We start from the raw sequence: 13,154 nt of genomic DNA, 5'->3' as shown, positions 1-13,154 counted from the left end.
TGGAGAAGGAATTTGAAGAAGGAATTCATGTAGGCTGATATGTCCCCTTTGGAAGATAGCCCAAGTGTCTGACTGAACATGTGTGCATTTATTCAAAGTACGTTGTCATCAAGGTGAAAACTGGCAGAGTTAATACTAAATTGTAATCCCGACAAAGGACTTCGATGCACTTCAGTGACTAATTAAAATACTATATAAATTTTAAGTTCATGCATCTTGGTTTTTGTCCTTGAACACGCTGGGACATTTTCTCTTTTTGATAAATGTGAACATTGGGCACTGGAAGGAGTTATCAAAGAACACCCAGAAAAGATTAAGCCTCTCTATTGTATGTACAATTAAAATCTATATCCCACCAAATTAAAGGATCAACTAGGCGAGAAGAACAGTGACCACCCCGTTTTTGATGTGTATTTAATGCTCAGCCTACATGATGATCCACATCTCTAATCACTCCTATGATGAAGAAAGACTAAGCCTGTTAATAAATTGGTTTCATCTTATTTCCATGCATGAAACATCACATCACTTTAACTGCAAAAAATTACTTCAAGCTACTAACATAAAAAAATAAAGAAGGAAAATACACAGAACAACATCTAGAGACATCAGGCACTCAGGTATTACAGAAGAGAGTGAGATGTAAAGTTACCTACCCTGCTAGCTACCACCAGCTCCACTAGACCTGTAGCAGATCGCAGAATAGCCACAGCTTCCTGATGAGACAGTCCAACCAAAGACTGACTGTTGATCATTAGGAGCTCGTCACCAGCTGTCAATCTACCATCCCTATAGAAAAAAAGGGGGAAGCATTCTCAGCCTAAGTAAAGGTTCTTACAGCGAAGCTGTGCAGAAAATTTATATTTAAATGCAAGCATGCAGAAAAATGAATAAAGCACGACTAGGTTGGGTCCAAAATACTTTCTAATATTTGCCATTTTATTAGCCTACTCTCTGTCCCAATGTAAATAAATGTTTTTACGGAAGTGTGAGCAAACTCCCCTTATCCCTTTTTTGAGTTCTGCTGAAAGTGGCATAAACAGATCAATCAAACCTACGTAGCCCTGCGAAGGAACAAATGTTACATTACCTGTGAGCAGAGCCTCCTTCCTCAACATGCGCAACAATGATGCCATGAGGGGACCGCTTTGATCCTCTTCCTCCTGTAATCTGGATCCCCAGCCCGTCTGTCCCCTTCATCATGTGCATCTTCCAGATGTGGCATCCTTCTTGCTGAGAGAAAAGGTTTAAAGAGTCCTTGAATTTTGTATTTAGATAATAGTGTCCTGAAAATACCTAGACAACCAGGATTCAGTTAATCAGGGTGGGGAGAAAGTGATGAACACAGGTAGGGCTATCTATGGGACTGACTGAAAGCCCATTGCAAGCAATGAAAAGACTCCCACTGACTTCAGCCTGGAATCAGTCCCCAAGTCTCCTGTCTGTTTATGGTGCATGAGTATCTAGAAGTGCTGAGCGTAGTTCTTTGTTATCTACTATCCAAGGTGAAGGAAGCTGAGGGGATGAGGTACCACAGACCAGACGTTCGGCGCAGAAGTCTGTTCTCATTGGTGAGCACTGAGTATATTTCTCTGCACAGTACTGAAGTGTTTCTGCCCAGGCACAGGGCTGATGCCAGGTGCTAGCACTTTACCGCTGCACTGTTTTCCATTCAGCAATACTCAGCAGCCTGCAGAGCCGAGGCCCTAGTCCAAAACCGTTTTAATTGAAAGTCAGAAACATTTGCAATAACTGAACAGAACCGTGAGATGTTATTCCAGGGCTGTAAGGTATCTTATATTTGGAAGGGTACAAGGATAGCATGGATGTCATTACAACATGGATGTCCTCCGTACTGCTGTATTTACCCTTCTAGAGGCACTTGCAGTATTCCCTATACTTAGAAATATCACCTTCAGTTTAACAACTGCAGTTCGTAAGTGCCCATGATTAGTGCTGCCAATGGTATATACACTCGATTGTAAATAATAACTGACAGTGAAACATACATTTATTTTTGTTTCTTTCAATTGATAACAAACAGACATCTATCCAAATGGCTTAACATGCTTAGAGTGAAACAGAACACAAATGAATGACCTGGCCCTGATGAGTCACGATGTCCATTGAACTGACTGGGATAGCTCTCAGGCTCTACCAAGCCCAAAGAAAGAATTCTGAGATTACTACTAAGCCAAATGAGAAAAAATATATATATAAAACAACCTGAAATCTCTTACACAGGAGTTGATGAGATTATAATTATGATCGAATCTGTGAGTTTTACAAACTTGGGAGCAATGCAGAAACGCATATAACTGTGAGACAACTTTTCTCAGCTTGTTGAAGTCACTCAGCTTTGGTTTATTTCTTAAATATCATCTCTCTCACTTATCTATTTCTGACTTACCCTACTCTATACACAACCAATGTTTTTACAGTACACAAAAGTGCAGTACCAAAAAAGGGTCCATAATCAAATTGCCATTTCACGCTGGATAAAGTTAAACACTATGGGGAGCATTTAAAAATTGCTACTTGTTTCTGAGACGCAGCATTGTCAAGTGCCCTGGTGAACCCAAAATTCTTGGCAGCAGCACGCATGTTATTAGGAAGCAGCGTATATCAGAGTCCTTGTTCAGGGTGGGAAAGTTTTACAGTGAGGCTTTGTAGTATAAGTATTTTGGGCCCATTTTTTCTGACACTCTTAAGCGCAATGTAACCCCAACAGGAGTTTTACATAAACAGCAAGGTCAGGCCCGGCATGTGTGTAAATGGCTGGGAACAAAAAGGAAAATGATAGCTAAATGGTATAGAATCTGTAGAATACAGCCATCAGTGGTAAGGAAACTGGGTCTGGAGAGTTAAAAACGGTGCTTAAAATATAATTTAAGAGCTTGACCCTGAAAACATTTGAGTCTGTGTGAAACTTCACTTCAAAGAGACTGCTCACCTGAGTAAAATTTTTTTTTATATATATACGCTTAAGTGTTTTTAGATTGGATCAAAAGCATCAACAAAGCATGATCGCCTAATTAAAGACTGGGCCATGACAAAATGAGGAATACTTTGAAGAAAATTAGAGTGAAGTATGGAATAACTTGTTAAAGACAAGTATATTTATCCACCCTAAAAGTGGAGCTATACAGTTCTAGCACACTCTGGAGAATTGTTATTGCTATAATAAATTGGCTTCTCTCATAATAAAAATAATTTAGCACAGAAACAAATTCTCCCCTCAACCAACATTAAGCTACAGAGATGACAATTAACTTCAACACAGGCTGCACTTTTAAGTGACCAATCATGGAATTACATTTTAGAATTGAGGGTCTGTCTATACAGCAACACTCAGGAGAATAAAATGCAAATTAACTGTGTGAATTAAAAATGGATTAGCTAAACTGCGTTAAATCCCCGTGTGGGTAGTTAATTAAGATAAACTTATTTGAGGTCACTTTAATTCTGAATGAGAGTGTCCACACAGGGTTTAATGCAGTTTAACTAAGACTATGTCTCCACTAGAGACCTGGCAGCAGCACAGCTGTCCCGCTGCAGCTGCGCCTCTGTAAAGTCTCCGGGGTAGCTGCTCTATGCTGGCGAGGGACAGCTCTCCTGTTGGCATAATTAAACCGCCTCCAACGAGCAGCAGTAGCTATGTGAGCAGGAGAGTATCTCCCACCAACACAGCGCTATCCACACCGGCACTTCTGTTGGTAAAACCACACCAGTGACCAACAGAAGTTTCACTGACAAAAGTGCTAGTATAGACATATCCTAAGCCTCTTTAAATTCACACCTTTAGTTAATTTGGATTAATTTTCTTTGAATGTCCCCATGTAGACAAGCCCCTAGTTGCTAATAAAGTTTAACAATGCTATCATAAAATTTTGTTTAAGGATTTGCTTAAGCTTTTTGGAACACCAGTTATACAAAGAGCTACGATATGTAGTGCCATAGCTTGCATTCCTAATCATCTTGCAAATTTAAGCATAAAAAAAGTCAGAAATTAAGATTAGCTGACCTGTTCTCAGGCACCTAAGTTTATATAGCAACATGCTTCATGAGGGCAAATGGCAAGATTCTGCTATGCTCAGTCAGGCCGAGTGCTACTTTACTACATAAGTAGTTCCACTGAAATCGATAGGACTGCTTGTGAAGTGAGGCTAGGTCTACACTGGGCGGGGGATGGGGGGTGCTTGACCTAAGATACGCAACTTCAGCTATGCAAATAGCGAAGCCGAAGTCAGCGTATCTTAGGTCGATTCACCTGGCTGTGAGGATGGCGGTGAGTCGACCGCTGTCACTCCCCCGTTGACTCCACGGTGGAGTTCCAAAGTCAACAGCACAGTGATCGGGGATCGATTTTATTGCGTCTACACTAGACACAATAAATTGATCCCCGATAGATCGATCACTACTCACCATAGACGTACCCTAAGAGGCTACTCAGCCTGAGAAAGGGTGGCCAAAACTGATCCCAGCTAAAACAACAAAACAGACTGAAGTGTGCAAAAAATATTTCCTTTTTTAAAAAACAGTTTAAAATGTGTTAACTTTCAATTCTATTAACTGTCCCCTCTGGTCTCATATTATGACATGATCTTGTACTTGTCTTCTCTAAACTAAATGTTCTCAAGCCAACACTTTCAAAAAATGGCTGAAGTTAGGCAACTTATTCTCCAGTTTTTAAAAACCAAAACTTTTTTGTGTCATCTGGAAATTTGGCCACTTCATTGTCAACCTTCTTTCCAAATCATTAATAAATATATTAACCACCACCAGTCACAGTTAAAACACTTCCCACACATACACACCTTGGGGCAACTTGCGGTTACATTTTTGCATGCCGAACATCAAACATTTGCTCCTACCCTTTGGTAACTGTGTTTCGGGGTTTGTCTTCACTAGCTGTTTACCTGGAGCTAACAGACTGGCAATGAACCTGACGCAGCTAACATCTTTGTAAAAGATGTCTGGGGAATGTCCACGCTATTTGTTTACTGTAGACTACTCCCTTTTTTGTGTAGAGGTGGGTATCTATACCTTCTGTGACTCCATAATGACAAACTTAAGTACCTCCATACTGCCTGTAAGGATTTTAATGCCCCTGATTTTGACTTCAAGGTCTTTATGACTAGCTTCCTCATTTAATTTAAATTCTCTGTCTACAGTTTCAGTATTACTAATACTAAGTGCTCAAGAACCATGAGTGAGCCTCAAAAAATCAAGATTTGCGCTAGAAAAAAAAATCATGAGTTTTTTAAAATTCTACATTTGGAGTTCTTTTTATTTGCATTCTGGCTTTTGAACTTGTAGGGTTCATATTTTCAAGCTTTTCTCTGCAAACATGGGGACAGGAAACGTGCTCTGTTTTTAAATGAAAGCAGAGTTTCTGGTATAATCATACGACTCCTGGGTCCAAGGCTTTAGGGAAAACTCCAAGCATCACAAGAGTAGGCAATACCGTAGTTTAATGGCATCGTGCTGTGTTTAGTATAATCCAGGGTTTCCCAAACTGGGGACGCCCCTTGTGTAGGAAAAGCCCCTGGCGGGCCGGGCCAGGCCAGTTTGTTTACCTGCCCCGTCTGCAGGTCTGGCGAATCGCGGCTCCCACTGGCTGCGGATCGCTGCTCCGGGCCAATGGCAGTTGCTGGAAGCGGTGGCCAGTATGTCCCTCAACCTGTGCTGCTTCCAGCTGCTCCCATTGGCCCGGAGCAGTGATCCGTGGCCAGTGGGAGCCACAATCGGCTGGACCTGAGGAAGGGGCAGGTAAACAAACTGACCTGGCCCGCCAGGGGCTTTCCCTACACAAGCAGTAACCCCAGTTTGAGAAACCCTGGTATAATCCCTGCCCCAGACGATGTTGAATTTAATCATAGTAATCACTATTACTTAATGGTTCAACTACATTTACTACTTGATGCTGGTCAGTTTAATGTTTTCATCAACATTTCTAGTCACGTTCTCCATCAAATTCAGAGTAGTTAGTTGTCATCACATTTGTAAAGGTAAGAAATTCCTGCAACAGTCCCCTACCCAACCAAAATGCTAACGGAGCCAAAGCACTTCAAGCATATCAAAGAGCCAAGCTAGAAAAACAAGTTTATCCAGCCTGATCCCATGAGGTGAAGTCTAGTCACTGACATTGGGGGTGTTCAGTATTTCACAGATTCACTGAATTTAAGGTAAGAAGGGACCAGTTACCCTTGTACTAAGACCGGGAACTTGGATGTTGGCTAAAGTACAGTTTCTAGAAAGGTTTCAGAGTGGTAGCCGTGTTAAGTCAGTATCAGCAAAAAGAATGAGGAGTACTTGTGGCACGCATCCGATGAAATGGGTTTGAGCTTATGCTCAAATAAATGTGTTAGTCTCTAAGGTGCCACAAGTACTCCTCCAGCTTCTAGAAAGTGATCCAATCTGATTTTCTGCATCAAGAGATGGAAAAATCCAACATTTCCCATGGTAATTGGTTTCAATGGTTAATCCCCAGGATGCACTCTGTATCTTGCTCACCTCCTTCAGTTCAGAATTCGTGTGAGTGTGCTAATAAATTCTAGGAAAAATAGAAAGTAGTCCAAATTACTTCCTGACCATTTAAATGGCTAATACTTTTCTGTGCCTGTTTTTATAGCTGTGTCATTCTTATGTGGCTGTACTGTTTTTCGAACTTGGCTCTTCTCAACATGCAAAGTATTTTTGGATCAGATTTTCACTCACAGATCATAAACTTCCAAGTGCATACTTTAAAATAATCAAACTATTTTAAAACAATATTAATATCATTCTACAATTAATTACAAATGAAATGGGTCATCTTATGTAACAGAACACAAGAGAGAATAGAGTTTGCTGGTTTCAATGCAGTCTCTAGAGGCCATTTTTCTATATCGCGAAACCACCGCACATTAGGCAGTCTTTATTCAGAACAAGTCTTCATCTGGAATTGCTAGTGTGTTATAGAACAGGAAGGAAGTGCATCACCAGCACTATCTGTGGAAGCTTGCATTATGCCTGCTCCAAGCACATGATTTTGTAAGTGCTGGATTCCATCATTAATAAAACAAAAGGGAACATTTTCCTCCAACTAAAATAAATAAAATATGATAGACTCTTTTCCACATTCCAGCTAATTTTAAGAGTTTAAAGGGGCTTGACTGAATTTGAGTACGTGGTATTCAAGAACCTACAAATCTATACACAAAGAAACCCTGCTTTGAAATCTGAAAGAAAAATTTGGCAATCAAAAGGTGTAAATAAATGGAAACAGAAATGCAATATGTAGTCCAAAAGCCAGACAGCAACATGGAAAATATAAAGGAAAGAAATCTAAAAACAGCAGCTCAGGCCATAGTAATTGTTTCAGCAGACCCTTTCATAAATAAGCAGAAAACTTTAAACAAAAACTGAGAAGTTTATGAAAGTTGCAGTAATCACATATCTTAAATTATATTGGCTTTTCAAAATTTACAGTCCTGATGGCTGCTAAAGAATCTCACAGTTGATGCATGATGCAAAAAATAGGAAACAAACAGTGCTCCCTCTTCTGCCACAAAACTGCCTTTCGACGCCACAGTTTTTCTTAAACAATAAGGCAGCATTTGCAGTGGATCTCGAAGGACTTACACAGGAACATAAGAATGGCGATGCTGGGTCAGACCAATGGTCCATCTAAGCCAGTATCCTGTCTTCTGAAAGTGGCCAATGCCAAGTGCTTCAGAGGGAATGAGGAATCACTTCAGAGGCAATCATCGAGTGATTCCCTCCCTGTAGCCCACTCCCAGCTTCTAGTAGGGAAGCTAGGGACACTTGGAGCATGATGTTGCATCCCTTATCATCTTGGCTAATAGTCATCAATGGACTTATCCATGAACTTATCTAGTTCTCTTTTGAGTCCTGTTATAGTTTTGGCTTCACAACATCCCCTGTCAATGAGTTCCACAGGTTGACTGCATATTGTGTGAAGAAATACTTCCTTATGTTTGTTTGGAACCTGCTGCCTATTAATTTCATTGGGTGACCCTTGGTTCTTGTGTTACGTGAAGGAGTAAATAACACCGCCTTATTCACTTTCTCCACACCAGTCACAAATTTATTGACCTCTATCATATCCCCTCTTAGTCATCTCTTTTCCAAGCTGGAATGTCCCAGTCTTTTTAATCTCTCTTCATATAAAAGCTGTTCCATACACTTAATCATTTTTGTTGTCTATCTGTATCTTTTCCAATTCTAATATATCTTTTTGGGATGGCCAGAACCGTATGCAATATTCAAGGTGTGGGTGTACTATGGATTTATATAGTGGAATTAGGATATTTACTGTCTTATTATCCATCCTTTCCTAACATTGTTAGGTTTGTTTGGGTTATTTTGTTTTTGGCTTTTTTATTACTGCTGCACACCGAGTTGACATTTTCAGGAAATAATGACTCCAAATTCTCTTTTTGGAGTGAAAACAGATAATGTAGAGCCCTCATTTTGTATGTTTGGTTGGGATGTTTTCCAATGTACATTACTTTGTATTTATCAACACTGAATTTCATCTGCCATTTTGCTTGCTTGTGAAGCCACAGAGACTTTTTTAAATACCAGAGCAGCATTGGCAGTGGACCTCAAATGACTTACATAAGAACATCACACTGGGTCAGACCAATGGTCCATCTAGCCCAGCATCCAGTCTTCCAACAGTTGCCAATGCCACGTGATTGAGAGGGAATGAACAGAACAGGTAATCAGGCAATCAAGTGATCCATCCCCTGTCCCACAACATTGACTTGGTTATCACACTGTCAGCTTTTCACTCAGGGTAGAAGAACCACAAGACAATAAATCTTGTACTGGGCAAAACAGAATTGGGACCAGATTCAACCCAGGATGTAATCCCTAGCATAAGGCCTTCAAGGCAAAAGGTCGATCATTGTTGATGGTACAATGCAATCACAGCCCCTTACATTGGAGGGCCAATAAAGCCCCCAAACAAGACAGGAGGCATTGCCCACAGCATCCTCCACCAGTAGGGCATTTGGGAGAAATTAAAGTGGCTTCCCACAACAGCACTGAGGGAAAGCAAAGAAACCACTGCTTGCCCTCTCTTGGGTTGAATTCCCCCTTCTGGTGCATGAAACAAGGCAGTAGCTGGTAGATTAATTTACTCCTCCATGCACTAGGTTTAGTGAATCCAGCCAAGTGTGTTGACACGAAGAATTAGTGATTAGCCATCATTCTATACATCCTAAATATTATCATTATTGAATCATGCTCTCAGCAATGGAAACTGGATATGATTTTTTTCAGGTTTTTAACGGAGCAATTATTTCAATAATGTATAGCAGATAGATTTCATTCTCTGATTTTCTTTGGAATACTTTAAAAATGGTCTTTTTAGAAGGGACTCTGCCTTGTTACTTTATTTCATATTTTTAGAGGCAGGTGTGTATACACGGGACCTTGCTTTTATTACTAGTGAAGTTAAATTATTTTGAATAATGGACAAATTCATTTTTTTAAAAGTCCGTTTGTAGGCAATCTGCAAGCAGGCTAAATTAATTAATAACTTGCTCAATGTGAATAGTCTGCCCATCTCTAATGCCTAGGAAGTTCCCCAAGTTCGACTGCTTCTGAAATTAATCTACTACCACCGAGCTCTTTGCTTCAGCACTGGAAGTCGAAGACCTTTTTAAGAAGTACAAGACGGAAAGCACCAATACAATCTTCCCAACTACCAAACAGGGGCTAGATGTGAGCTAATGGCCTACCCGTGAACCATTCTCTAGCCCATTTTCAATCTCATGAACCTTCATCCACACCCACGGCTCTTATCTAACACAAGACCTCTTGCCTCTGGTCTCTCTGGAGCCATTTTGAAGATCCAGCCATTAATGTCAACTACGCAGGTTTGACAATATGAACTTTCAGGGCTTGTCTACATCAGAAAGTTGCAGCGCTGGTGAGGGAGTTACAGCGCTGCAACTTAGGAGGTGTACACATCTGCAGGGCACCACCAGCGCTGCAACTCCCTGTTTGCAGCGCTGGCCGTACTCCCGTTTTGTCTCGGGTGTAGAGGATCCAGCGCTGGTGATTCAGCGCTAGTAATCAAGTATAGACACTTACCAGCGCTTTTCTTGACCTCCGTGGAATAAGCAGGTATCCCAGCATACCTGAGGAAGCCTCTGGTAATCAAACTGGTCTCCTTCCCCGGCTTGCTCTCGCGCTCCCCGAACCCCGAGCAAGCAGGTCTCCTTCCCTGAGGTTTGCTGGGTGGTTCCGGGAACGCGAGAGCAAACCGCGGCGAAGCTGGTCTCCTTCCCCGGCTTGCTATCGCGTTCCCCGAACAAGCAGGTCTCCTTCCCTACGGTTTGCAGGGGGGTTCGGGGAACGCGAGAGCAAACCGCGGCGAAGCTGGTCTCCTTTCCCGGTTTGCTCTCTCGTTCCCCGAACCCCCGAGCAAGCAGGTCTCCTTCCCTGCGGTTTGCAGGGTGGTTCGGGGAACGCGAGAGCAAACCGGGAAAGGAGACCAGCTTCGCCGCGGTTTGCTCTCGCGTTCCCCGAACAAGCAAGTCTCCTTCCCTGCGGTTTGCAGGGTGGTTCGGGGAACGCGAGAGCAAACCGCGGCGAAGCGGGTCTCCTTTCCCGGTTTGCTCTCGCGTTCTCCGAACCCCCCTTGAAGCCGCCCAACAGCGCTGCAGTGTGGCCACATCTAACACCACTTGCAGCGCTGGTTGCTGTAAGTGTGGCCACTCTGCAGCGCTGGCCCTATACAGCTGTACTAATACAGCTGTAACAACCAGCGCTGCAAAATTTTAGATGTAGACATGGCCTCAGTGTCTCAGGAATATGTAGTAACCAACAGCATATCCCCAACTGTGATTCACACCAATGGTTTAACTCTACTGTTCTACACTAATGTTGGTTTAAGAGAATTTATCTGTATAATTTAAAGAGCTGAGTTCTTAAAATGACTGCTTTGATGCTTGATATCTCAGCAAGTTTGGTTCATTAGGGGGAGGGATAGCTCAGTGTTTGAGCAATGGCCTGCTAAACCCAGGGTTGTGAGTTCAGTCCTTGAGGGGACCATTTAGGGAGGAAAAATCTGTCTGGGGATCGGTCCTGCTTTGAGCAGGGGGTTGGACTAGATGACCTCCTGAGGTCCCTTCCAAGCCTGAGATTCTATGATCACTCACTTGGACAGGCCCAAGCTTTTCACTGAAAGATGAGAAGGATGTATTTGCTTTCCATCCAAAGGAAGAAAGCAGCAAGAGGAAGATCCTGGGACACAAGACCTGGGGAATATTTACAATAAATAATTTAGAACATAGATCCACAAAATAGGTATTGCAGATGACAGGATGAAAACTCTGATACTCAAAGCAGAATGACCTCCAGGGAATCACCTCTATTGGCAGACTGGGTGCTGACATCATTTTCTTGGCTAGGGCTTTAAACGTTTTATTGGCCATTGCAAGCACCTGACTACACAATCACCCTTTAAAAAAATCTGTTGGAGTCATTTGCTGTCTTGAACTGTCAGCACATGGCCTGCGCCTCTTAAAGCTATTCCCCTTTTTTCATTTTCCTTTTGCCCTCTACTGAAATTTTATTCCAAGAGAGGCAAATGGAATTCTCAGCTCTCACTGATCAGACAGTTTTATGCAATGCTACTCTCTGAAAAAATCAGACATTTAAAGATGAGGATTCGTTTGTGTTTTCACAAATATTTTCATGTGCTCATTATGTTGCTAGGTTGGCATGACCAACTGGCTCTTTTAAAACTTCTTGAAGAAAAATATCACTTATCGCAGCGGGCTAAATTAAATATGGGTGCAACTGCACTGAAGTAAATTCTGATACTTACCACAGATATTTGGACTCATTTTGCATCTATTCGTATTAGAATTCTGAAAGGATCTTTTCATTTTATGTAATAATTTCAGTACTGTATCAGAGCAAATATACATAGCTTTATAATAGTGATTTACAACTATAGTATTATAGCACTAAACAACATATTGCCCAATATCAATAAAGTCAGCTTGGTTTCAAATATTTTCACAGAATCCTTCATGCATAAAACCATAGGAACATATGTTCCGCTAAAGTTATGTCTTCCATTCTGGAAAACAGTAGTTATGGATATTTATCCACATTTACCACCAACACTCACAGTAGGGCAGAAATCTCTCCCTTTAGATTGTATACGTTTTGGGACCAGGACTGTCTCTTACTAGGTTTTTGTACAGGATATACCATAATGGGGCATCATTCTCAGTTGGGACCCCTGGGCACTACAGTAATACATATAATAAGATGCATGCAAACCATACCCACTCCTGTACCACCTATCTAGTTACTCCATTCCTAATGACGTGAGTCATGGGTCAAGAAAAAGCTTTAACACTTGCTTGTCAATAATTGCTACCAGATTACATCTGATTCCTCTCAAAAGGGCTTTGGTGCACGCTAAGTCTAGAACAAAAGGTATTTATCATTTAGATTAACGTGTGATGGATCTGCAAAGCAGGGGACTACACCTCTTGCCAGCCCCCTCCTTGCTGTACATCTCCTACTCCCTGACTAAGCTGGGGCTATGCTTTCCATCAGCACACTGCCTACTGCACTCTCCTTCTCCTGGCCTAGTAAGTGGAAAGGTCCTGAACAATGACGTGGCTGCACTCTGCTTGGGAGTGGGAGCCACAAGGCATTAAGGAGCAGAAAGAAGCTCCAGGAACTGTGGGCTGAGATGCATGTGGGACAGGCTCTGACTGCCAGATGTCACAGCTGCGTGCAGGTCTATGAGGGACTTATGGGAGAACACCAATGGCTGGGAAAGGGACCCTAATGAGAGACACTACCTGAGCCTGGCCTGGAAATCCACAAATGCTTATTTGCTTGAATGGAGACTGAACTGGAGAGGCTTCCCCAGGCACTAGGCCTGAAATGCCCTAACTCTCGACCTGGCTTCCCCAGGGACCCAAACAAGAACTGATAGTGCTCACTTTGAACTGTAACTGTTTAAGTCTCTATACCTGGGGTATCTGCAACCTTTTCCTTCCCTGAGAGCCCTAATAAAATACCCTTTCCCTTAGCCATGTGTCTGAGTGGTTATTGGGACCCACCCAGAACTAGTGCCTGCAAAGCCTAACTACTGAAGCACCTAC

General features: G+C 42.1%; 1 protein-coding gene across 7 annotated transcripts in view; it reads right to left on the bottom strand.

Moving 5' to 3' along the window:
* PDZD2 (PDZ domain containing 2) overlaps window positions 1-13,154 on the bottom strand; it is a 210,946-nt gene that overhangs the window by 77,160 nt on the left and 120,632 nt on the right. For 6 of the 7 annotated variants that reach the window (XM_030567196.1, XM_030567197.1, XM_030567199.1 and 3 more), the window contains exons 3-4: window positions 1,091-1,233; window positions 657-789 (exon numbers count right to left, since the gene is read on the bottom strand). The exons of the other annotated variant lie outside the window; for it this stretch is intronic. In XM_030567196.1, the coding sequence (XP_030423056.1) occupies window positions 657-789; window positions 1,091-1,233 (276 nt within the window). The remainder of the gene's footprint in view (window positions 1-656; window positions 790-1,090; window positions 1,234-13,154) is intronic. 7 annotated transcript variants of the gene reach the window in all.

The sequence above is a fragment of the Gopherus evgoodei genome, chromosome 6 (genome assembly GCF_007399415.2).
Source record: "Gopherus evgoodei ecotype Sinaloan lineage chromosome 6, rGopEvg1_v1.p, whole genome shotgun sequence".
Taxonomy (NCBI): Eukaryota; Metazoa; Chordata; order Testudines; family Testudinidae; genus Gopherus; species Gopherus evgoodei.
This window is presented reverse-complemented; position numbering and strand designations above follow the sequence as displayed.